Genomic DNA, 26,663 nt, shown 5'->3' on the forward strand with positions numbered 1-26,663 from the left:
TTTTTATTTTGAGACAGGGTCTTGCTAAATTGCTTAGGGCCTCAGTAAGTTACTGAGGCTGACCCCAAACTTGTGATCCTTCTGCCTCAGCCTCCAAGCTGCTGGGATAGGCATGTATCACTGTGCCCAGCACATATTTCAAGTGTTTATGAAGTTATTGTGAAACATACTTAAGATATTTTTCTAATACAAAATATCCAGAAAAGCTATGAACTGAATGCTGCCCCCCCCCTAGTTTATCGGTTGAACTCCTAATCCCCAGTGTGATAGTGTTGGTGGGGGCCATCGGAGGTAATTAGATAATAAGGTCTGTGCATTTTGAAGGGAATCCATGCCCTTAGAAGAAGAAATATGAGAGAATTGAAGTATGAGAAAAATGATCTCTCTTTGCTCTGAGGATATGGCAAGAAGGTGGCCATCTGTAAATGAGGAAGTGGGCCTTCACCAAGAAACTAAGCAGGCTGGCACCCTGAGCTTGGCTTTCCAGCCTCCAGAACTGTGAAAAGTAATCTTTTTGTTGGTTAATCCACCCAGTCTATTTGTTATAGCAACCAGAGGTGTAAAGGTTATTTTAAAATAGTAAATTTTTGCTGAATTCTATAGTGCATCTCTCTTAATACCAAGGACTAATTCTGATAAATGTTTTAAAAAATATTTCTATTCCTTGAGGAAGGCATACCTATAAACTGCTTGACGTTACTTATGGGTAGAGTAGGTTAGTTGACGATAAAGTAGAAGATACAGTTGATTAAAAGTTACTTTATTATTTGTGTAACAACATAGTAAATATCATGTAAAATGTTAAAACAATGGCTGCTGAAAGTCATTGTTTATTCACCTCAATTCTTTCTTGACTAGTTTTATTCTACCATTCCTCTCTCTTCATTTTTTCCAGTGCCAGTCTGATAATTGTAACATTTTGAAAGTACATCTTAACTAGCTTCTCATTTAGCCAGAAAATCATTCTTTTATATTGTTTTGTTATCTTTTACTTAAATTGTAGATAAATCTTAAATATACTAGATATATCTGGCATATTATATATATATATCTTGGAAACCTTAAATATGTTTGTAGATAAATCTTACATATACTAGATATATCTGGCATATAATATATATATGTATATATCTATATATATCTTAGAAACCTTAAATATGTTATATCTATAGTAAAATGATTGCTATAATATAAGATAATTAACATATCTATTATGTCACACAGTTGCCCATCTTTCCCCTTGTCCCAAGAATAGCTAAAATTTACTTGTTTAGCAGATGTCCTAGATAAAATACCCTATTATTAACAGAATGTTTTTGTTTTAGTCTCTTTGTGATCTTAACATTTTTTCTTTTTTCACAGTTTACTGCTTGTTGTTATATCCTTTCTTAATGTTAGAGTGGAAATTAGTTTTCTAAACAGTAACTGTTAAAATTTTTGAAAAAAATTTTTATTGTAGGTTGACTTATCAAAGGATCTCCCTCACTGGAACAAGCTTAAATCAGATGAGAAGTATTTTATCTCTCACATCTTAGCCTTTTTTGCAGCCAGTGATGGAATTGTAAATGAAAATTTGGTAAGATTTTTTTTTATTTTACTTTTGTGCTATTTAACCATTAAATGATGATACTATAAGTAAGATCATTAGGTTGAGCCTGAGAAAAGATGCGTAAGTAATTGAATAGATGAAGCTTGATTCTTGAAAGTGTTTTCTGATAAAGTGCAGAGGAAAGGATAGATTTCTGCTATCCAATCAGCTAAATATCATGAAATGAAGCGTAAAATGTGCCAACTAAAACCTGCTTAAACTTTAGGTTGATTTTTTTATCCTCAGATAATAAATCTAATAGAGATTCTCTACTTAAATGGGATCCTAATAAGATAAATTGTACTCCATATACGTATAACATGTGAAAATATACTCTACTCTCATGTATATCTAAAAGCAACAACAAAAGAATCTCTACCTTAATAATCATATTGAGCTTTGTATAAAACACCAGGTTCTGGCTTCTCTTTTAAAAAATTTGTATTATATTGATTCTGGAGGCAGAATTTCTTGTTAAACAGAATAGAGCCGGGCGTAGTGTTACATGCATGTAATCCCAGCTACTTGGGAGGTGAGTCAGGAGGAACTTAAGATTGAAGGCAGTCTGGACAATTTAGGAAGATCCTACCTCAAAATTTAGAAAGAGAGAGGGAGAGAGTAAGAATAGCGAATAGAGATATGACTTTCCATCATAGAATAGAAGAGCCTTTAACAGATCTCTTTACTTTTGGAAATAAATTCTTCAAAGGAAAATTATTAGTTTTGGTAGATGTTCTAAAGTTTATTTGTTCTTTGGGCACTATTTTAACCTAACAGGACAATTCATATAATTGTATAAGAATATATTATGCAATTAATTTATTGTGGAGGATTTGATGAATAAATAATACTGCTTAAGTTAACCCTTAACTTCTTTCTGACCTGTTTATTGCAGGCAGGCAGTTTTTAATGATCATTCTGATGTCTGGATTCAGATTTGCAATGTTTAACCAAGTGTTTTGTGAGAGACCACAGCATTGGATCTGTTTCCCCTATTTTTTAGGTGGAGCGCTTTAGTCAGGAGGTGCAAGTTCCAGAGGCTCGCTGTTTCTATGGTTTTCAAATTCTCATCGAGAATGTTCACTCAGAGATGTACAGTTTGCTAATAGATACTTACATCAGAGATCCCAAGAAAAGGTATTCCTGCTGAGATTTTTATTTGCATAGTTTTATCCTAGTGCTTAAAGTTATTGCAAAATTTATTAACAAAGCTAAACGTTAAGGAAATATTGTTTACATATAGAAGTTTTTAACAACTGTGTTTTCTATTGCCCAATAATGTGTTAGATTAAAAAAAGCTTATATAGAATTAATTAATCTTTAGATATTTTATAGTATCTTAAAAAACGGTTCATTAGCACATTCTGTTTAGAAATTGAATATTTGCATTTAGTTGATTTAGTATCAGACCATATTCAGACCACTAATTTGAGTTTTGCTTTCATTTTTATATTTTATGAACATGCAAAAGTATAGAAAAATTACAGAGTTACAGTTAGTCTCTGATTAAACCATTAAACTTTAGTTCAATTAATAAACAAGTAAATAACTTCCCTGAATTCTGTTATTCTTACAGGGAATTTTTATTTAATGCAATTGAAACAATGCCATATGTTAAGAAAAAAGCAGATTGGGCTCTGCGATGGATAGCAGATAGAAAGTCTACTTTTGGTATGTAACTCTCAATTACATGTAATCAAATTTTCTTTGGATGATGTATCGTCCACAGCCCAGTTGTGCTAGGGTAGTGGGATAGTTTGCCAAGAGATTAAAGAAGATGCATGGAGATGGCATGTGAAATAGACATAAGGTTTATTGAAGACTGCTTGAGGAAGGTCCAGGGGTGACTGGCCGGATAGATTATATCTCCGACTGTCGTGGTGCTTTGCCAGAAAGTAGTGCCTCTGTTCCTCATGGCACTTGGTCCAGTAGTGGCCAGCTGGACAAGCACTTATCCTGTCCACAGTGCTCTCTGTTCCACACCAATTACCACAGGGAGGGAGGCTTTATAGGGTAGGATACAGAAGCAGTGACATCATTAGCTCGCTTTGTCCCATTGTATGACCAGCATTCCAAAGGATTTAGCAGACAAGCACAAAAGGAGTTTTTATAGGTAGCACTAGTTTGCACCTCATAGATCTCCTGTGTCTGTAGAACTCCCAGATACATCTGGACCACACTCAAGAACAGGTGATGAAATGCTTATATGGGCAAGTATGTGGTATATTGGTGAAGAAACAGATATGTTTGCATTGCCTCCAGTTCATTGTAAAAATGAGAAAAGCAGTGCTTCTTGATGTGCATTAATAGCATCTGGAAAATTTGTAGAAAAACCCTATAGAATCCTGGTTCTCACTAGACAGAGTGATTCAGGAAGTGCAAGTGGGACTGAGGAATCTGCATTTCATATCCAGATGATTTTTTCACAAGTGGTTTGAGAAGCACAGGTTGGGATACTGACTTCAGAGAAAAAAAAATCAGGAAAATATCAAGATGTTCAATATGCATTGAAAATATTAGTATGGATAGATACTGATAGAAAATGATGAATGATTTACAGAAAGTTGGTGTTTTCTGATACCACCCAAGAAAGACAAACTAGAAATAGAGAAAACAGAGAAGGATGGTATCATCTTGCAATCACAGCAGGGGCTTCAGTTAGATTGTTCTTTTTGTTTAATCTCAAAGAAAATCCCACTTAGGATTCTGATTTAGGGCCTCAGAAGAAAGAATGTATTTTAAAATGGTGCAGAAGGAGGAGTGAAATAAGAAGGGAAAGGGAGAAGAGTGAAGTGCACATTGGTAGTTTTCCATTTTGCAAGTGGATCTAAAAGACAGTAACACAGAAATATTATTTTGCTTTACCACACACCTGTACCTTCCTTTAAAGAAAGAAGAAGTGCAATTTTAAAAATTAATTGTGCCGTCTACACCATTAGTAACTTTGGGTTGACAAGGCAACTTTTTCATCTGGCTGAGGTCTTTGCCTAACATTTTGGGGATGCTCTAGGTGACTTTTGCACCAACTGAGGACCCAGTGTAGCAACTGTTCTTTCCTTACCTCCAGACTCCTGTAATCCATTAAATTTTAGCTAAAGAGGACCTAAGAATACTTCTTGAAAAATAATTAGTTAGTTTTAGGGGTTGGGGTTGTGGCTCAGTGGTAGAGTGCTCACCTAACATGTATGAGGCACTGGGTTTGATCCTAAGCACCACATAAAAAATAAATAAATAAAATAAAGTTATTGTGTTCATCTACAACTAAAAAAAATTTTTTAAATTGTTAGTTTTAAGTTCATATATTATAAGGAGATTCAATTCTAGTAGAGATAAAAATTTCTAACTATATATTTGTAGTTTTTAAAAATTCAAGACCTACTGTTTAGTTTTAAAAAAAAACTTTAAAAAATTTTAAAACATAGATATAGTAAACCTTAATAAATGTAAAGAAATTATATTTTATACTTCAAGTGCTAGTTATACAGTCTTAGTGCATTGCATCATAGAGCTCTACTATCTTAAAAATATATCCCACTTTCTTCTCTCTAAAACAAATCATGAGGCTTTAACATTCATTTCCTTTTAGAAGAAATGTTTTGGGACTCTCTTTTTATTTCACATATATTCTTGAAAATTTGAAAAATTTACCCTTTACAATCCTTTAATCTTCTCCAAAAATGGTCATCTATAACTATTTATTATGATTTTCATCCTTTGGTATTCATATGAATGCATGCAATGGTTAAAATGACAATTTCCCCCTTGTTCAGAATATATATATATATATATATATATATATATATATATATATATATATATATTATTAGTATTTGAACTTGGGGCACTCGACAACTGAGCCATATCCCCGGTACAATTTTGTGTTTTATTTAGAAACAAAGTCTCACTGAGTTGCTAAGCGCCTCGCTAGCTTTGAACTCCACGTTCCTACTGTCTCAGCCGCCTGAGCTGCCAGGATTACAGGCGTGTGCCACTGCGCCCGTCAGAATGTTTATATTTATAGTCGTGTTTTCTTATAGATATTTGTCCATATGATGTTACCTTAATGCCAATTTAAAATGTATCAAATGTAACTACCTGTCATCTTATTAATAGGAAGATAAAAGCATAGTAAATTATGTTAAACTAATGATGAATGTCTTGCTTAAGCTTAGTGTTATTATTATTACATTTTAATATTTAGTTAGTATATAACACATTAAAGAATCTTCTTTTCCACAATTGAGGGCTGAGGATATAGCTCAGTGGTAGAGTGTCTGTCTAGAATGTGTGGAGTCCTGGCTTCTATCCCCAGCCATGCCAAAAACCAATCAACCAATCAACCATTCCTTTGACATAGTGAATATTTGTTTAATTTATATTTCTTTTTTTTATACAGTTAATTTTAAAATTGTGTCTGTAAAAATAAAATACTTCAGACATTTCCCATGTTTTAGACTACTAATAGAAATTTGGATTACCAAGTATATGATTTATCAGATTTGGTTTGATAATCAGGGAGAAACAAGGACAAGCCAGAGCATTATTTAGCAACAGCCAGAAACATTTGAATTTAGTCAGCTTTCTTTTTAAAATTTAAATTTGTTCTGGAAATTTAAAATATTTATTCAGTTTCTACATCAAATTTTTGTGTTTTCTATGGAATGAGTTTTAATGCTTCTTAATATCTTCTATAATGTATTTTGGTTTGGTTGAGGACACATTTATTAAGTACCTGCTATGTGTTTGCTCCTGCAACAAGTACAAGGAATATAAAGTACAAGATACTAGCTGGGCATGGTGGTGCACAATTGTAATCCCAGTGATTCGGGAGGCTGAGGCAGGAGGATTGTAAATTTGAGGCCAGTCTCAGCAATTTAGTGAGACTGATCTCAAAGTAAAGGGCTGGGATGTGACTCAGTGGTTAAGCATCCCTGGCTTCAGTCCCTGGTGCCCCCAGCCCTCACAAAAACAGATACAGGTATAAGAAATATAAACTATGTCATCAGTAACAAAGGCCTATAGTTTCCTCAAGCACTCAGTGCCTTTATCTCACAATCTACAACCTTTCTCCCTAGATATGCAGTATGGTGACATAAGGGGCAAGTGTATAATCTTTTGGATTAAGTCTATAATCATTTCCTGGAGACGATGTTATAGATTATGCCACTAGATATATTTCAGGAATAGGCTTCTGAAAAGAAAGAAACTTTTGAAATTGGCCCTTATGTATTTAGCAAAGGATAGTATTTTTGCTTGGATGATAGGATATTTTTGCTTATGTTTTTGGTATTGGCTGTTGAACCCGGGAACACTGAGCCCTTTTTATTTTTTATTTTGAGACAGGGTCTTGCTAGGTTACTAAGGGCCTCCCTAAGTTGCTGAGGTTGGCCTCAAACTTCAGATCATTCTATCTCAACCTCCTGAGTCACTGGAATTATAGGCGTGCACCACCTCAACCTCCTGAGTCACTGGAATTACAGGCGTGTACCACCACACCTGGCTATGATAGGTATATGTATTATCATCAGCTGGGCTCATCTATTTTTTAATTGCATATTCAAGACAATGTCTTTGAAATATTTATAACTAGTTTGTAAGATATATAGGTTGCTAAAAATATAAATCTCAGCAGTATGTGCACATACTGTACTCACATGCATGTGCCTGCATTCACAAGCACCTGTAGGTGACAGGCAAATCACTTATTTTTTTGAGTGTAGAAGGCCATCCTTTGCCCAGAAACCAAGTCTACAAAATGTAGGATTTTGAAGTAGACATACCTTTCTGTCCTAGTAGGTAGGGTAGAAAATTTCCTTCTCTAAAGATCTTTAGCCACTGCACTAACTTGTTTATTTCTTGGAAAAATAGTTGAAGTATTATTAAAAATATATATATAAACTTGCAAATGTTTGTAGTATGTGATATTTAGAAAGTGAAACTGTTTTATGTCTTCTAGGGGAAAGAGTGGTGGCCTTTGCTGCTGTGGAAGGAATTTTCTTCTCAGGATCTTTTGCTGCTATATTCTGGCTAAAGAAGAGAGGTCTCATGCCTGGGCTCACATTTTCCAATGAACTGATCAGCAGAGATGAAGTAAGGTTTGAAATGTTTCTCCAGTTATATTTGTTTTCATATGTCATGTTCATCTACTTTTCTTTCCTCTGAGAAATGCTTATGGTGACTCAAATACCCTGGTAATTAAAAGGAAATAGGAAGTCATTTCTTCTATGGCTGGTAAGATTGCACTTTCTTACTGTGTCTCTCATCATTTTTCCTCAGTCCCTGCTCATTCTTAAACATCAGTATGCTTCTGGACACCTGCTTTGGTCTCCCTGACTCCTTGACTTTGTATGATCTTCTGGCTCATCTTATTTGTTCACATGATATCAGCTACCATCTAAAAGCTCACAGCTCCCCAGACTTTATCTTTATCCCAGATAGTCTTTTCTGATCTCCAAACAAATAGGTGCACCTTAGTTGTTTTCTCCTGGATTAGTCTATAGGTATCTCAAATCTGACATTTCAGAAATCAAACACATCATCTTTCTTTCAAAATTTGTTCTTCCTCTGTTTTACTTACCTTAATGAGTCTCCCCCTACCCACTCTCCAGTCATCCAGTTTGAAATCTGGGAATCATTTCAAATTGCTTCTTTCCTATTTAGCCACATTCAATCATAAGTTTTATCTTTCCCTCTGTCTGCAACACCCTTTCCATTTTTCCTACCACTTTTTTTTCTACCTGTTGATGACCTTCTCAAAGTAGGCAACTTAAAATTTTCCGTATCCAAGTGGATCAAATTGACCATTTTTTCCTTTATGAACCCCTTCAAAATATAAACTTGTCCTTCTTTGTTAGAGTCCACAATACACATTTGTCTCTCCTCTACTGGAGTTTGAGTTTCTTAGCGTAGAGACATGGTCTCATTGATCCTTCTGTCTCAATAGTCATCCTATTACAGCCATTCAGTTCACATTTATTGACTATACTAATCTTGGTTCCTCAGTTTATATCTAAGTGACCTTGTCAAGTTAATTTACTTATCTGTTTCTTGGTTTCTTCAACTATAAACCTTAGCAAGGCTTTTTTTTCTAATGCAATGAACAGTATATATGAGAGCATGTTTTTTTTCAGTACCAGGGATTGAACCCAGAGGCATTCTATCACTGAGCTATATCCACAGTTCTTTTTATTTTTTATTTTGAGGCAGGCTCTCACCAAATTGCTGAGGCTGGACTCAAAAACTGTGATCCTTCTACCTCAGCCTTCCAATTTGCTGGGATTATGCGTATGTGCCACCATACCCAGTTGAAAGTATTTTTTAAGTGCTATAAAATGCTTTCTATAATTACTTTTTGATTTTTCATATCTTTAAATTTCTGATAACTTTTATCATAAATGTTATATATTATTATATGATTATAGAAAATTTGGAGAACAAAAAGTTACACAATACACAGGTGACCACTTTTACAATTTTATTATATTTCTAGACCTGTTTTCTACATTTATATTTATGCAGATACATATAAATACAATAGTTTCACAAATTATAGTTTCATTTTTTTCACTTGGGAAAATATTATGAGCATTTTTTATGCTATTAAGCATTTTTTGAAAATAGTTTTTTTAGATACATAATAATAGATGAATGCATTATTTATTTGACAATAATTGGAAATTTAAGTTGTCTTTAGGATTTTCTTTTTTGTTGTTGTTGTTGTTATATAAAATGCATACTTTGTATATAAGCTTTGTCCTAACTTTGTATTATTTTCTTACACTTGATCACAAGAAGTAGAAAAAGCAGGTTATGTGATCACTTACACTTGCGGATTTCTTTCCAGAAATTTTATGGACATTTTCTGCTTCATCTAGCAATGTATGAATATTTTCTTACCATATACTCACTAGAATTTGGGTTAATTTGCCAAGTATTTGATAAATTTGATAGGGGCAATTTACATCTCATTATTTGGTTTTGTTTTTGATTATTACTTGGATTGAACTTTTTCAAAATTATATTAGTCATTTGTATTTTTCAGTAGTTAGTCTATTTTTGTTTTTTGCCTTTATTTCTGTTTGATATTAATATTTTCCTTATTTAACTGGGAGTGCTCTTAATATTTAAAGGTTTATTTATTTGATAGTCTATAATCCTTAAAGGAAGGATGAATGTTAGCATGTTCATTGGTATATTCACAATATACAGTGACTAATTGAACTCTTTCAAGAAGGTTTGTTAATTGAATTTGTTATATTCATTTCTTATTTTTATTGCATGACTATAGCAGAAAATAAGGAATTTTATTATATTTATTTTATATTTTCTGTTTGTCCTTTTTAAAATTTTTGTTTTTCTGTTAACATATAAAAATCTTAAATTTCACTGTAGCAATTTAGCAGTCATGGGTTTTTTTATTACATTAAACTGAGTGTAGTATTCCAAAAAAAAAAAATCTTAAATTTTATGTGATCTACTCCCAGAATAAGTTAAATTATCACTCTTTTTTTTTTTTTTTTTGTGGTGCTGGGGATTGAACCCATGGCCTTGTGCATGCAAGGCAAACACTCTACCAACTGAGCTATGTCCCCAGCCCTAAATTATCACATTTTTTTTCTTGATTTTTTTAACATTTAACTCTCTAATATAATTGGAATTTCTTTAGTATAAGCATAGAATTTAGTATAAAAGCAGAATGGTATAGAGTAAGTTAGAATTTAACTTAGTTTTAGTTTAAATACTCTTGGTAAGTTTTTCCAGTTCTCTTTCCAGTAATCATCCTTTCTCCATGGACTTCTGCTGTCTTCTTTATTATATATTAAGATTTTATTATACTAAATCTGTCTCATGGTCATTTTTTCTGCTTCATTGACTTACCTTAGAGTATTATGATTTTTTATGATGCCATACAAGCTATTCTAATTATTGTAATTGTATGTTTTAATAATTGGTAGAATAAATCTGAAAACTTTCCTTTTTAAAGTATTCATGTGTGGACCTAACCATTTATTCTTCCAAATCTTAATTTTTGAATTAAAAAAAATCCCGGGATTTTTTTTTAAACTCTTTTTTTTTTAATATTTATTTTTTAGGTGTAGATGGACACAACACAATGCCTTTATTTTTATGTGGTGCTGAGGATTGAACCCGGGCCCCACCCATGCTAGGCAAGCGCTCTACCGCTGAGGCACAATTCCAGCACCCCCATTGGGATTTTTTTAAAAAATTTTAAATTTGGGCTGGGGATGTGGCTCAAGCGGTAGCGCGCTCGCCTGGCATGCATGCAGCCTGGATTCAATCCTCAGCACCACATACCAAAAAAGATGTTGTGTCCGCCGAGAACTAAAAAATAAATATTAAAAATTCTCTCTCTCTCTCTCTCTCTCTCTCTCTCTCTCTCCTCTCTCACTCTCTCTTTAAAAATTTTTTTTTAATTTGTTCTTTTAGTTATACATGACAGTAGAATGCATTTTGACATATTATACACAAATGGAGCACAACTTCTCATTCCTCTGGCTATACATGGTGCAGAGTCACAACACCAGTGTAATCATACATGTATATAGAGTTATAATGTCTGACTCATTCTACCGTCCTTCCCATCCCCACAGCCCCACCCCTACCCTCATTCCCTCTGCACAATCCAAAATTCCTTCATTCTTTCTTACCAATACCCCAACTATCCCACTGGGATTTTGATTGGGAATTCTTTAAACTCAAAATTAGTTTTATTCATTTATTGATTTAACAATTATGAGTGTCTACCTTTTATTTATTGGTCTCTGTAATAGGTAGCTAGTTGTCAGTTCTAATAAACTCTTTCCTTAACATCTTTCAGTAGCTTATTTGACATACACCCTCTTGTAATTTGAAGTATTCTTCTTGAATCAAGTCTGCAGGAAAAAAAAAATTTCACTAGTAAATTTCAAGTCTGCAGGAAACATTTCACAAGTAAATTTCAAGTCTACAGGAAAAAAAAAACATTTCACTAGTAAAGATTAGTTGTTAAAAGAGATGTGGGGTTTTTTTTCTTTTAGTTTTTTATTTTTTCCCCTGGGAATTGATAATTTAACCAGGTAAATAATCTTTGTAATACAACCTTTGATTTAGGGATCTTTGAATTGTCTTTGAGTTTTGTTGATTCATTTATAAAAACCTAGGCAACTCTTACTTGTAATCATTTAAAAATATATGTTCCTTTCCCCCTTTCCCTTCTTTGGTTACTTACAAAATTATTTTTCTTTGTAGTTTAGAAATGTTAATTGATTTTATCTTGCTATCATGTAAATTTTGCTGGGAATTCCATTATTTTTCTATGCATGGCCCTTTAATTTTGTTTTGTTTTGAATTTGTGAAATTTGAATTTGTGAAAATTTTCTTTTGTTGTTCTTTTGATTTTCAGCTTTGCTCAATCTGTTCTGTATGTCAGAATCCTGACTATAGGTTGAATCTCTTTGTCTGTTCTCCAGTTACTGAAGATTTTATAATATTAATTGTATTTGCATAATCATTTTTTTTCTCAAGGGCATTTCGTATGTTTATTTTCTTCCTTGGTTTAGTTAATAGTAATGTCACTTCTGCTTTTTACAGCTTCAGATGGTGTTTATTATTTTTTAGTTTCCATTATCATTGTACTGAATTCATTTTTATCTTGAGCTATTCTTTTTTTTTTTTTTTTTAGAGAGAGAGAGAGAGAGAGAGAGAGAGAGAGATTTTTTAATATTCTTAGTTTTTCGGTGGACACAACTTCTTTATTTTTATGTGGTGGTGAGGATTGAACCCAGAGCCCCGCGCATGCCAGGCGAGCGAGCTACCGTTTGAGCCACATCCCCAGCCCTTGAGCTATTCTTGAGATATCTTTTTGAAATATTTCTGAGTTTCATCTATTTTTTTTAAATACTACTTATTATTTTTCAATCATCCCTTAAAAAAATCCCTTAAGTTTTTTGACATTTAAGGATTAATGATTTTTCATTTTGGCTCTTCTCATCTTATTTTCTTTTCCAAAATGCTTTTGGTTGTATATATTTTTTCTTGGTTTGTTTGTAAATTAATTCTTCTTTAATGTTAGTGAACTAAGATTTTCTGGCATGAATTTTTTTATTATAAGTTATTGAATTAGCATTTAATGAAATTTGAAGGAAAGAAGTTCTTGGCCATATTAATTTCTCTTTAATTCCCTATAAATTTCCACATTGTGTTCTTAGAATCTATTTTATATGATTTGTTTACACAGTGTTTATACAGTATGCATCACTGTGGGCAAATAGCAGATTAAAAGCTTTAACAATGGCATTTGTCTTCTATTTCAGGGACTTCACTGTGACTTTGCTTGCCTAATGTTTCAGTACTTAGTAAATAAGCCTTCAGAAGAAAGAGTGAGGGAGATCATTGTTAATGCTGTCAAAATTGAGCAGGTAAGTAGGGAAGTTTATAAAGTTTAGCACATCTCGCTTTTTCTGATGTTTGTGCCATTATTTTATTAGTTTTATTTATTTATTTATTTATTTATTTTGAGACAGTCTTGCTCTACAGTCCAGTCTGACCTTGAACTCCTGGGATCAATTGATCCTCCTCCCTCAGCTTCCTGAATTGCTGGGACTACAGGCATGTGCCACTGTGCCCACTTTAGCATTATTATATTTGATTAATGAAATCATCATCTTGTACTGTCAAATTGACTATATAAACCTGCTTATATTTGTTTTTACCTACAAGATAATGATTTCATGATGTATTGCAATTTTCATGTGAGTTTATAATTTGGTTTACAAATCAGTGTTTGTATAACAAATATTTTAAGATTTTCTGTAAAAGTAAAATCTGCTTTAGGGCTATTTGGCTCATTGATTTATCTGTCAAATTTCATGGTATAACAAACTATTTTAATTGTTATAGCTTTATGTTTTTAAATTTAATGGCTACTGGATGATAATGATATTTTCTATTTGTGTGTGTGGGTAGGGGTAGTGGGTGTTGAACTCAGGGATCATCTACCACTGAGCTATACCACCAGCTGTTTTTAAAATTTAAAATTTTGAGACAGGGTCTTATTTATGTTGCCCAGGCTAGTCTTGTTTCTCCTGCCTCAGCCTTCTGACTCTCTGGGATTACAGGTGTGCACCACTGTGCCCAACAATTATGGTTTCTTGTTTTTATTCTCAATAACTTCACAGGGTACCTGGTGTGAAGCATGTACCAGTTTATAAGATCAATAAGTAAATGAATTATTGAATAGTAAAACTTAATTTATGGTAAATAAAGATTTCTGATTACAAAACTGGATGTTCTACTTAAAATGTGTTTTTATTTATTCTAAAGAATTAGTTTATCAGGATGCTGAGCAATAGAGTGCTTGCCTAGAATGTATGATGGCCAGGATTTAATCCCCAGGACCACACACATCCCCAGTAACCACCCCCCCAATAAATAAATAAATAAATAAATAAATAAATAAATAAATAAATAAATAAAAATTAAAAAGAAAGAAAAATTAGTTTAAAAATAAAATTTGCTTAGTTTAAAAAAATCGCATAGTTTAACAAGCATGGTTTTCATATTGGAAGGAGGAAAGCATGTGGTTAACATGTTTTTGTTTTTTATCTATTAACATTGTCTTTGAATGTAGAGTTCAGTTTATCTCCTAACCCCTTAATCCATTTCTGTTTTATCTCATATTCTTTGTTAATTAAGTTTTCTGTCTTTCCTACCTCTCTTTCATAGTCATGCTTCCCATGATGATCATCTTTGGTGAATTTTTTTCTAGGTATTTCAGAACAAAGCAACAGTGGTGATCATTTTCCATGTTGAAAGAATTTATCCTAGTACACGTTCCTTGAGCAAAATCATTGTCTTAGAATATCAATAAAACCAAAACCTTCTCTCTATTTGGAAAATACCTTATTGTTCTGTCTTTGTACTTTATTCTGGTTTTGTTTACCTTCCAGGAGTTTTTAACAGAAGCCTTGCCAGTTGGCCTCATTGGGATGAACTGTGTTTTGATGAAACAGTATATTGAGTTTGTAGCTGACAGATTACTTGTGGAACTGGGATTCTCAAAGGTAAGGTGTTCAAAACCACCCTTTTACTACCAGTTAAAATGTTATAGTTAAGTAAAGCCCCTAAAATGTTTTACAAAAGCATTTATAATATATAATTATACTTTTAAAATGTTCATGCCAGAGATGTATTTTTTAATTTTTAAAATTCTAATTTGTTATATATGAGAGCAGAATACATTACAATTCATATTACATATATAGAGCACAATTTTTCATATCTCTGGTTGTATACAAAATATATTCACACCATTCGTATCTTCATACATGTTCTTTGGATAATGATGTTCATCCCCTTCCACCATCATTTCTAACCCCATGCCTCCTCCTTTTCCCCTCCCACCCCTTTGCCCTATCTAGAGTTCCTCTGTTCCTCTCATCCTCCCCCTCCCAACCCCACTATGAATCTGTCTCCTTATATCAGAGAAAACATTTTGGCATTTGTTTTTTGGGGATTGGCTAACTTCACTTGGCATTATTTTCTCCAACTCCATCCATTTACCTGCAAATGCTATATGATTTTATTCTTTTTTATTGCTGAGTAATACTCCATTGTGTATGTATACCACAATTTTTAATCCATTCATCTACTGAAGGGCATCTAGGTTGGTTCCACAATCATAGCTATTGTGAATTGTGCTGCTATAAACATTGATGTGGCTATGTCCCTGTAATATACTGTTTTTAAGTCCTTTGGGTATACACCGAGGAGAGGGATAGTTGAGTCAAATGGTGGTTCCATTCCCAGCTTTCCAAGGAATCTCCATACTGCTTTCTGTATCGGCTGCACCAATTTGTAGTCCCAACTGCAATGTATGAGTGTGCCTTTTCCCCCACTTCCTCGTCAACACTTATTGTTGTTTATATTCTTAGTAGCTGCCATTTTTGACTGGCAGAAATGTATTTTGTATGAACAAATTGGTTTTACAAAATCCTTTGAAATTTAAAATGAAATTCAAAATAGAAATAGGAAGCTGGTAAATATTAGCACTAATAAGTTCAACACATTACCTTGTAATATTGCAGGTATAATTTAATAGAATTATATTCAGGTAATTTTATTTGATCTACATTTAAATTTACCCTTTTGTAAATTCCTACGTGTTTACTTGGCAAGTTAGAGGTTAATACTTTTAAATAGGGGATAGTTACTAGGAAGACATTAAATGTCATCATTTGACTTTTTTTTTTGAACTTTTTTTTTTTTTGTGGTGCTGGGGATCAAATCCAGGGTCTTGCACATGCTAGGCAAGTATTCTACCACGGAGCTATGCTCCCATTCCTGATTTGACTCTTTGAAATTAGTTGTGTATAAGTTATTTTCTCTTATTTTGTATATCAGAGATAATGTACCTGAATTTTATAAAGATATTTGGTTTTCACATGACTCACAAGAGATGGAGCCTGCAATCAGACTTACCTAGGTTTGAATCCTGGTTCCACTACTTTCTAGCTTTTTGACCTTTGGCAAGTTGCTTAACCTCTATCTCAGTTTCTTAATCCATAAAGTGGAAATAAAAAATAATAATGCCACAAATAATTGTTGATGATACCTAAAACACTTAAAATAATCTCAGACACAATGATGCACAGTAAATGGTCATTTTGTACTCAATGTAAGTGAAATGGTCACAGAAAATGCTTTTGTAAAACATGTTTTAGGGCCTTACTTAACTATGTTCTGTATATATGTTCTTACATGGTAAGTAGAAATTGTAAGTTTTAATTTTTTAGTTTGGAATTGTAAGTTTTAATTATATTTAATGATAAAACTTATAAAATCCACAATGTTAGGTGCAGTCTTTACTTCTTTTGGTAGTGTATTTCTATTATGGGAACCGCAGAAGTATTTATTGAAATAGTCAAGTGGTGGCAAATCTATTTTAAGATAAACCATGCCAGCAACTTGTGAGGCTGAGCCTGAAGGATTGCAAGTTCAAAGCCAGCCTCAGCAACTTAGGGAGGCACTAAACAACTTGGCGAGAACCTATCTCACAATAAAAAATAAAAAGGGCTGGGGATGTGGCTCAGTGGTAAGTGCCCCTGGGTTGAATCCCTGGTACCAAAAATTTAAAAAAAAGAAAAAAAAATATATATATATAGAGAGAGAGACAAACCATTTTATTTTATTGTTTTAGTTGCAAGACACTCTCTATTTGTTAGTAACTTTTACTGATATGTTTGGTTTTAGGAAAATTAATTTGCTTATGTAAGCCTTAAAATGAATTCATTGTTCTTTAACCTCCACCATATCCTCATATCCATGATCTCTTGCTTATTGGGAAAACTGCTGACCCCTGTTTTTCTTTTAGGAACTTGATAATTGTAGTTGTATAAAACATACTTATTCTTACAAAAGAAAATTTAAACTCAGTATAAATCTTCTCCTGGGTTTTCAAAATATTTGAATAAATTCCCAAAATCAGAAATTGCACAAACCTCTTATATTTTTGAAGGCAAAAAACATAACAATAAAAGGTTGCCAAAGAGCTCCATCTACTTAGAAATGGAAAAAGTATTCTTCAAAAGGAGAATAAAGGGGCTAGGGGTGTAGGTCAGTGGTAGTGTGCTTAGTACCAAAATGAGGAAGGGGAGTGAGAGGGAGGGGGAGGAGGAGGCGGGGAGAGAGAGAGAAAAATTAAAAAATAAATTTTGAGCCAGGCGTGGTAGTACACACCTGTAATCCCAGTGGCTTGGGAGGCCAAGGCAGGAGGGTCGTGAGTTCAAAGCTAGCCTCAGGATTTTCTGTTTTACTGGAGTATAGATTTTCAAAATGGTTTTGTTTTGTTTTGACTTTAGAATTTTATTTTAAAGGTTGTACAAGGTCAGATTCTGAAATGGTTGTAAACCTGTCAGGCAGGGGAGATGAAAAAGAAAAGTGAAAAGACAAAAGTAAATTTTTCATTTTGTACAACCATTCAAAATAGTTTTGAATCTGGAAAGTAATATGGAGATTACTTAAAAAACTGTGACCCAGCTATCTCACTCCTCACCATATACCCAAAGGGCTTAAAAACAGGGACACAGCCACATCAATAGCAGCACAATTCACAATAGCCTTTGTGAAACCACCCTAAGTGCCCTTCAATAGATGATAAAGAAACTGTGGTATATATACATGTAAAAGAGAATAAAATCATGGAATTTGCAGGTAAATGGATGGAGTTAGAGAATATCATGCTAAGTGAAGTAAGCCAATCCCAAAACACCAAAGGCCAAATGTTTTCTCTGATAACTGGATGCTTATCATAATGGGGGGGCATGAGATGAGTGGAGGAACTTTGGATGGGGCAAAGGGAGGGAGGGAGGGAGGATGGAGGTAGGAAAGATGGTGGAATGAGACAGACTTTATTACGCTAGGTACAAGTATGATTGCATGAACGAAAAATCAGAAATTGCACAAACCTCTTATATTTTGTATAAGATATAAAATATTTTGGGTACAACCAGAGAAGTGAAAAATTGTACTTCATTTGTGTACAATGAATCAAGGAGCATTCTGCTGTCATGTATAACTGATTGGAACAAATAAATTAAAAAAATTTTTAAAAAGCCAGTTTCAGCAACTTATGGAGGCACTTAGCAACTCAGCCAGACCCTGTCTCAAAAACATTAAAAAAGGGCCAGGGATGTGGCTCTGTGGTTAAGCACCCCTGGGTTCAATCTTCAGTACCAAAAAATAAAAAATAAAATAAACTTTGAAAATATAACAGTAAGATTACTATATTTCAAAGCTTGTAGAATGCAACCAGAGAGGTTTTCAGAAAGTTCATGTGAATATTAAGAAAACAATCTCAAGCACATGAACTAAATTTTGAACCCAAGGAGCTTGAAAGCAATTATTCTATACTGACAGTTTTTGAGAAGATTATTAGTAAATGATCATCATTTAATGGATTCTTTTTATGATTATTATTTTTTGTGGTGCTGGGAATTGAATACTAGGGCCTTGGGCATGCTAAGCATGCACCCTCCACAGAGCCCCATCACCAGCCATTTTAACAGTTTCTTAAATAGAAGTCACATTATTGATGTTATCAACTTCTCTTAGTTACAGATTAGTCAAAAAACATTAAAAATTTTCTATGTGTTACAAACAAGCTGCTTAATTTAGCTTGGTTACCTTGTCCATGCCATAAATGATTCAGATCTAATTTATTGAAGTTCCCCGTTTCTAAAATCCAGTGAATCTATTATTGGTACACTATCTTTTCTGCTGTGTCTTGCAGCTTCACTCTCTCTGAGAGGCAGTTTCACAGGATTTAGTTATCAGCCACACATAGCATATGAATACTCTATCTAATTATCTATATATCTTTATATACCCACGCACATACATATACATACATATGTGCACTTATGTTTACAGATTTATTAGATATATATATATATATTAGGTATAAATCATAACATGCAGTTCACCCATTAAAAATGTATAGTTGTTTTATTATTTTTATTTTTAGCCTTGGGATTGAAACCAAGGGTGCTTTACTACTGAGCTACATTGCCAGCCCTTTTTATTTTTTGAGACAGGGTCTCACTAAGTTGTTGAGGGTCTCTCTAAGTTGCTGAGACTGGCTTGAACTTGCCTTCTTACTGCCTCAGCCTTCTGAGTGCTGGGATTACAAGTGTGCATTATCCCACCTGATAATTAAGTAGTTTTTAGTATGTTCACAGTTGCACAATCTTCACAACAATCTATTTTAGAACATGGTAACATGTTTATAATATCAGAAAAAAGGGGGACCAAGATGGCTATGAATAGAGTGTATCACACCCCATGTACCACGCCACTGCGCAGGTGAATAACGAGTTAGAGCGACAAAAAACTATCTTGTTAGGAACTTACAGCAAAAGGCGGGTGCACCGAAATCTAGAAGAAGGATTTCCAGCACCGAGGTCTGGTAATTGAGTCTCAAACACAAGCCAACTGTGCGACCGGAGATCCGGGCTGACTATCCGCGTGGCCCGCCCCGCGTCTACAGACGGCGGAGCGCCGCCGAGAAGTGACCAGCAAGCAGGGAGAAACGGGGCTGCGGATTCTGTGGAATCCTGCTAGGTGAGCCCTCACTGACTCCCGGGCTGAGTTCGGGATTTCAGACGGGGAAGGAAGCAGTACAGTTCTATCCCCCACAACGGAAACTCCACCAAGGAAACCAGCGGCCACCATTTTGGAGAGCTGAAGTAACTACTGCCACTCTCCGACAGATTGCAATAATAAAACAGGTGTGTGTTACTCAGCTTGTCTCCCATACAGCGGGGAATTCACATAAAATCTCTCCTAGGCTTTCCAGGGGAGGGAGTATCAGAGCAAGCCTGCATAAAGATGCGGGGGGAAAACTAGAGACACCTGACCTTCAACTCCCCCTCCCATCAACAGCCTGTCTAGCCAGTGCTGGGGGAGGGGCAAGCGGAAAAAATCAAAACAATAGAGTGCCGGGATTCCCAATAGCCACCCTCCACACCCAATAAACAGCAGGCCCAGAGTACAGTTTGAACTGCCGAGAGGCATCACTCAGGGGAAATCTGGTCTAGCAGGAGAAACCAGGACTAGCAGGAGAAACCAGGGGACTAGAGGCCAGGCCCTCGAGACTGGGCGGCTAGAGTCCGCCCCCCCCCTGCCCCCGCCGGTGACCAATCGCCCGCTGGCTGTCCGCGCGACTGGGCGGCTGGAGACCGCACGCCCGCCGGTGACCGACTGCACGACCGGGCGGCTAGAGATCGCCCGCCCGCCGGCCACAGCCCACCTGCTGCCCGAGCGACTGGGCGGCTGGAGACCACCCGCCTGCCGGCAACTGGGAGCTGAAACCAACCAGAGACAGTCCAGTCCCACCCCATTTGGACACCCCGGCAAGGAGCCTGGGGCCCACCATAGCAGAGAGGTGACGTCACTGGAGCTTGGCCATCAGAATTCCTTCCCAGCGGAATCTACTTTAGCAGGCATAGTCTACCAACACAAAGGAGAGACAACAGAGATATACAAACCAAAACAAATCTATAGAAGAGAGCAGAAACACAGCAATCAAATAGAGCTGGAAAGTAATGTGAACATCATGAAAAAACAAGGAAAAAAGGAGTACAAACAATGCAGGACAACTTAATTCTACAGGAGGACCTAGAAGCATCAGAAACATGGATAGGGAAAGAACTCAAGGCATACCTAACTCAGATGAAAAGGAATATTAGAGAAGACATGAGACAGCAAGTCCAAGCAATAAAAGAATATTTTGAAAATGAATTAAACAAACAAATTCAAATGGCAAAGAACGAGCTTTAACAGGAGATAGAGATCTTAAAAAAAATCAAGCAGTAATCCTAGAAATGCAGGAAACTATAAACCAAATTAAAAACTCAAACTAGAATATTACAAATAGACTAGATCAAGTAGAAGTCAGAACATCAGATAATGAAGACAAAGTTTATCAACTTGAAAAGAATATAGTCAACACAGAAAAGATGCTTAAATCCTACGAGCAATCTATTCAAGAGATATGGGATATCATAAAAAAACCAAATTTGAGAGTCATCGGGATAGAAGAAGGCATAGAGATTCAAACCAAAGGAATGGACAACATATTAAATGAAATAATTCTAGAAAACTTCCCAGAGATGAAAGATGGAATGGATTGCCAAATCCTGGAAGCCTACAGGACCCCAAACATTCAAAACCATAATAGACCAACTCCAAGACATATAATTATGAAGATAGTCAACATACAGAACAAGGAGAGAATATTAAAAGCTACGAGAGAAAGGAGGCAGATTACATTCAGGGGTAAACCAATTAGGTTAACGACTGATTTCTCATCACAGACTTTGAAAGTGAGAAGATCCTGGAACAATGTATTTCAAACGCTGAAAAATAATGGATTCCAGCCAAGAATATTGTATCCAGCAAAATTAAGCTTCAGATTTGACAAGGAAATTAAAATCTTTCACGATAAACAAAAGCTAAAAGAATTAGCAGCCAGAAAACCAGCACTGCAAAGCATTTTGAGTAAAATACTACAAGAAGAGGAATTGGAAAATAGTGCCCAAACCTAACAGTGGGAGGTATCTCAGTAAAGGGGGAGGAAAATAACCAAAAAGTAAAAACTAGCCAAACTAAAATAAATAAATAAACATGACTGGAAGTACAAATCATATTTCAATTGTAACCTAAAATGTTATTGGCCTAAACTCACCAATCAAGAGACATAGGCTAGTAACCTGGATCAAAAAACAAATCCAACAATATGCTGCCTTCAGGAGACTCATATGATAGGAAAAGACATACACAGGCTGAAGGTAAAAGGTTGGGAAAAATCATACCACTTACATGGCCCTCGGAAGCAAGCAGGAGTGGCCATACTCATATCGAATAAAATCAACTTCAAACCTAAGTTAATCAAAAGAGATAAAGAAGGACACTATATACTGTTAAAAGGAACCATCCACCAATAAGTAATAACAATTATCAATTTGTATGCACCAAACAATGGTGCTGCAACGTTCATATAACAAACTCTCCTCAAGTTGAAGAGTCAAATAGACCACAACACAATAATTATGGGTGACTTCAACACACCGCTCTCGCCATTAGACAGATCCTCTAGACAAAAACTGAATAAAGAAAGTATAGAACTCAACAGCACAATCAATAACCTAGACTTAACCGACATATATAGAATATATCAACCATCATCAAGTGGATACACGTTCTTCTCAGCAGCACATGGATCCTACTCAAAGATAGACCATATATTATGCCATAGGGCAACTCTTAGTAAATATAAAGGCGTGGAGATAATACCATGCACCATATCTGATCATAATGGAATGAAACTGGAAATCAATAATAAAAGAAGGAAGGAAAAATCCTACATCACATGGAAAATGAACAATATGTTACTGAATGATCAATGGATTACAGAAGACATAAAGGAGGAGATAAAAAAATTCTTAGAGACAAATGACAATACAGACACAACATACCGGAATCTATGGGACACAATGAAAGCAGTTTTAAGAGGGAAATTCATTTCTTGGAGTTCTTTCCTCAAAAAAAGAAAAAAACCAACAAATAAATGAACTCACACTACACCTCAAAAACCTAGAAAAGGAAGAGCAAAACAACAGCAAATGTAGTAGAAGAAAAGAAATAATTAAACTTAGAGCAGAAATCAACAAAATTGAAACAAAAAACCATTGAAAAAATTGATAAAACTAAAAGTTGATTCTTTGAAAAAATAAATAAGATTGACAGGCCCTTAGCCATGCTAACGAAGAGAAGAAGAGAGAGAACTCAAATTACTAACATACAGGATGAAAAAGGCAATATTACAACAGACACTACAGAAATACAGAAGATAATTAGAAAGTATTTTGAAAGCCTATATTCCAATAAAATAGAAGATAGTGAAGATATCGATAAATTTCTTAAGTCATACGATATGCCCATATTGAGTCAGGAAGACACACACAATTTAAACAGACCAATAACAAATGAAGAAATAGAAGAAGCCATCAAAAGACTACCAACCAAAAAAAGCCCTGGACCGGATGGGTATACAGCGGAGTTCTACAAAACCTTCAAAGAAGAATTAATACCAATACTTTTCAAGCTATTTCAAGAAATAGAAAAAGAAGGAACTCTTTTAAATTCATTCTATGAGGCCAACATCACCCTGATCCCGAAACCAGACAAAGACACTTCAAAGAAAGAAAACTACAGACCAATATCTCTAATGAACTTGGATGCAAAAATTCTCAATAAAATCCTGGTGAATCGAATACAAAAGCATATAAAAAAATTGTGCACCATGATCAAGTAGGATTCATCCCTGGGATGCAAGGCTGGTTCAATATATGGAAATCAATAAATGCTATTCACCACATCAATAGACTTAAAGACGAGAACCATATGATCATCTTGATAGATGCAGAAAAAGCATTTGACAAAGTACAGCATCCCTTTATGTTCAAAACACTAGAAAAACTAGGGATAACAGGAACTTACCTCAACATTGTAAAAGCTATATATGCTAAACCTCAGGCTAGCATCATTCTAAATGGAGAAAAACTGAAGGCATTCCCTCTAAAATCTGGAACAAGACAGGGATGCCCTCTATCATCACTTCTATTCAATTTAGTTCTTGAAATACTAGCCAGAGCAATTAGACAGACAAAAGAAATTAAAGGCATAAAAATAGGAAAAGAAGAACTTAAATTATCTCTATTTTCGGATGACATGATAATATATTTAACAGGCCCAAAAGGGTCTACAAAGAAACTGCTAGAGTTAATAAATGAATTCAGCAAAGTGGCAGGATATAAAATCAACACGCATAAATCAAAGGCATTCCTGTATATCAGCAACAAAACTTCTGAAATGGTAATGAGGAAAACCACTCCATTCACAATATCCTAGAAGAAAATAAGATACTTGGGAATCAACCTAACAAAAGAGGTGAAAGATTTATACAATGAAAACTACAGAACCCTAAAGAGAGAGATAGAAGAAGATCTCAGAAGATGGAAAAATATACCCTGTTCATGGATAGGCAGAACTAACATCATCAAAATGGCGATATTACCCAAAGTTCTCTACAGGTTTAATGCGATGCCAATCAAAATCCCAACAGCATTTCTTGTAGAAATAGATAAAGCTATCATGAAATTCATATGGAAAAACAAAAGACCCAGAATAGCAAAAGCAATTCTAAGCAGGAAGTGTTAATCTGGAGGTATAGCAATACCAGAGTTCAAAGTGTACTACAAAGCAATAGTTACAAAAACAGCATGGTACTGGTACCAAAACAGGCAGGTGGACCAATGGTACAGAATAGAGGACACAGAAACCAATCCACAAAATTACAACTTTCTTATATTTGATAAAGGGGCTAAAAACATGCAATGGAGGAAGGATAGCATCTTCAACAAACGGTGCTGGGAAAATTGGAAATCCATATGCAACAAAATGAAACTGAATCCCTTTCTCTCGCCATACACAAAAGTTAACTCAAAATGGATCAAGGAGCTAGAAATCAAATCAGAGACACTGCGCCTGATAGAAGAAAAAGTTGGCTATGATCTACATACTGTGAGGTTGGGCTCCAAATTCCTTAATAGGACGCCCGTAGCCCAAGAGTTAATAACAAGAATCAACAAATGGGACTTACTTAAACTAAAAAGTTTTTTCTCAGCAAGAGAAACAATAAGAGAGGTAAATAGAGAGCCTACATCCTGGGAACAAATTTTTACCCCTCACACTTCAGATAGAGCCCTAATATCCAGAATATACAAAGAACTCAAAAAATAACAATAAGATAACAAATAACCCAATCAACAAATGGGCCAAGGACCTGAACAGACACTTCACAGAGGAGGACATACAATCAATCAACAAGTACATGAAAAAATGCTCACCATCTCTAGCAGTCAGAGAAATGCAAATCAAAACCACCCTTAGATACCATCGCACTCCAGTAAGATTGGCAGCCATTATGTAGTCAAACAACAATAAGTGCTGGCGAGGATGTGGGGAAAAGGGTACACTTGTACACTGCTGGTGGGACTGCAAATTGGTGAGGCCAATTTGGAAAGCAGTATGGAGATTCCTGGGAAATCTGGGAATGGATCCACCATTTGACCCAGCTATTGCCCTTTTCGGACTATTCCCTGAGGATCTTAAAAGAGCATACTATAGGGATACTGCCACATCAATGATCATAGCGGCACAATTCAAAATAGCTAGACTGTGGAACCAACCTAGATGCCCTTCAGTAGATGAATGGATAAAAAAAATGTGGCATCTATACCCAATGGAGTATTACGCAGCACTAAAAAATGACACAATCATAGGATTTGCAGGGAAATGGATGGCATTAGAGCAGATTATGCTAAGCGAAGCTAGCCAATCCTTAAAAAACAAATGCCAAATGTCTTCTTTGATATAAAGAGAGCAACTAAGAACAGAACAGGGAGGAAGAGCATGAGGAAAAGATTAACATTAAACAAAGACAAGTGGGGGGAGAGAAAGGGAGAGAGAAGGGAAAGCATATGGAAATGGTAAGAGACCCTCAATGTTACACAAAATTACATATAAGAGATTGTGAGGGGAAAGGGGGAGGGAAACAAGGGAGAGAATTGAACAACAGCAGATGAGGTAGAGAGGGAAGATGGGAGGGGAGGGGAGGGGGATAGTAGGGGATATGAAAGGTAGCAGAATACAACAGTCACTAATATGCCATTATGTAAAAATGTGAATGTGTAACTGATGTGATTCTGCAATTTGTATTTGGGGTAAAAATGGGAGTTCATAACCCAATTGAGTCAAATGTATGAAAGATGATATATCATGAGCTTTGTAATGTTTCGAACAATCAATAAAAAAAAATAATATCAGAAAAAAGTTTACCCTATTAACAGTCAGCCACCCCCTCTTTCCCCTCATCCCTTCCACTCCTAGGCAATCTCTAATCTAATTTCTGTCTATAAATTTGACTCTTCTGTGTATTCAATTTCATATAAATGAATTGTTAAATGCATGACTTTTGTAACTCTTTTCTTTCCTTAGTAGATTCATTCACAATGTAGCATGCATCAATTCTTATTTACTCCTTATGACCAAATGGTATTCTATTATATGACTATATGGAATTTTTATTTGTTCATTCATCAGTTGATAAACAGTTGAGTTACTTCTACTTTTTGCTATCATGAATAATGCTACTGTGACATATATTTTCATTTCTCTGGAATATATACCTAGGGCTGAGAATGCTGTATCATACAGTAACTCCATGTTTAATCATAAGAAGAACTGCCTGTTTCCCAAAGTGGTTGCACAATTTTACATCCCCACTCGTATACAAGGGTTCCCATTTCTCCACCTCCTCACCCACAGTTGTTATCTGTCTTATTCTAGCATTGGGGTCTTGATTTACATTTCCCTAATGGATAGTGATGTTGAATATTTTTTCATGTGTTTATTGGCCTTTTGTATAATTTCTCTGAAGAAATGTCTATGTGTTTAT

The 26,663-nt window shown here is 35.0% G+C and overlaps 1 protein-coding gene across 4 annotated transcripts in view; it reads left to right on the forward strand.

The window, feature by feature from the left end:
- Rrm2b (ribonucleotide reductase regulatory TP53 inducible subunit M2B) overlaps positions 1 to 26,663 on the forward strand; it is a 47,323-nt gene that overhangs the window by 16,060 nt on the left and 4,600 nt on the right. For all 4 annotated transcript variants that reach the window (XM_040293800.2, XM_021724978.3, XM_013357554.4 and 1 more), the window contains exons 3-8: positions 1,460 to 1,576; positions 2,592 to 2,725; positions 3,165 to 3,259; positions 7,545 to 7,678; positions 12,901 to 13,005; positions 14,536 to 14,649. In XM_040293800.2, coding sequence (XP_040149734.1) covers positions 1,460 to 1,576; positions 2,592 to 2,725; positions 3,165 to 3,259; positions 7,545 to 7,678; positions 12,901 to 13,005; positions 14,536 to 14,649 — 699 coding nt within the window. The remainder of the gene's footprint in view (positions 1 to 1,459; positions 1,577 to 2,591; positions 2,726 to 3,164; positions 3,260 to 7,544; positions 7,679 to 12,900; positions 13,006 to 14,535; positions 14,650 to 26,663) is intronic.

The sequence above is a fragment of the Ictidomys tridecemlineatus genome, chromosome 7, assembly GCF_052094955.1.
Source record: "Ictidomys tridecemlineatus isolate mIctTri1 chromosome 7, mIctTri1.hap1, whole genome shotgun sequence".
Classification (NCBI taxonomy): domain Eukaryota; kingdom Metazoa; phylum Chordata; class Mammalia; order Rodentia; family Sciuridae; genus Ictidomys; species Ictidomys tridecemlineatus.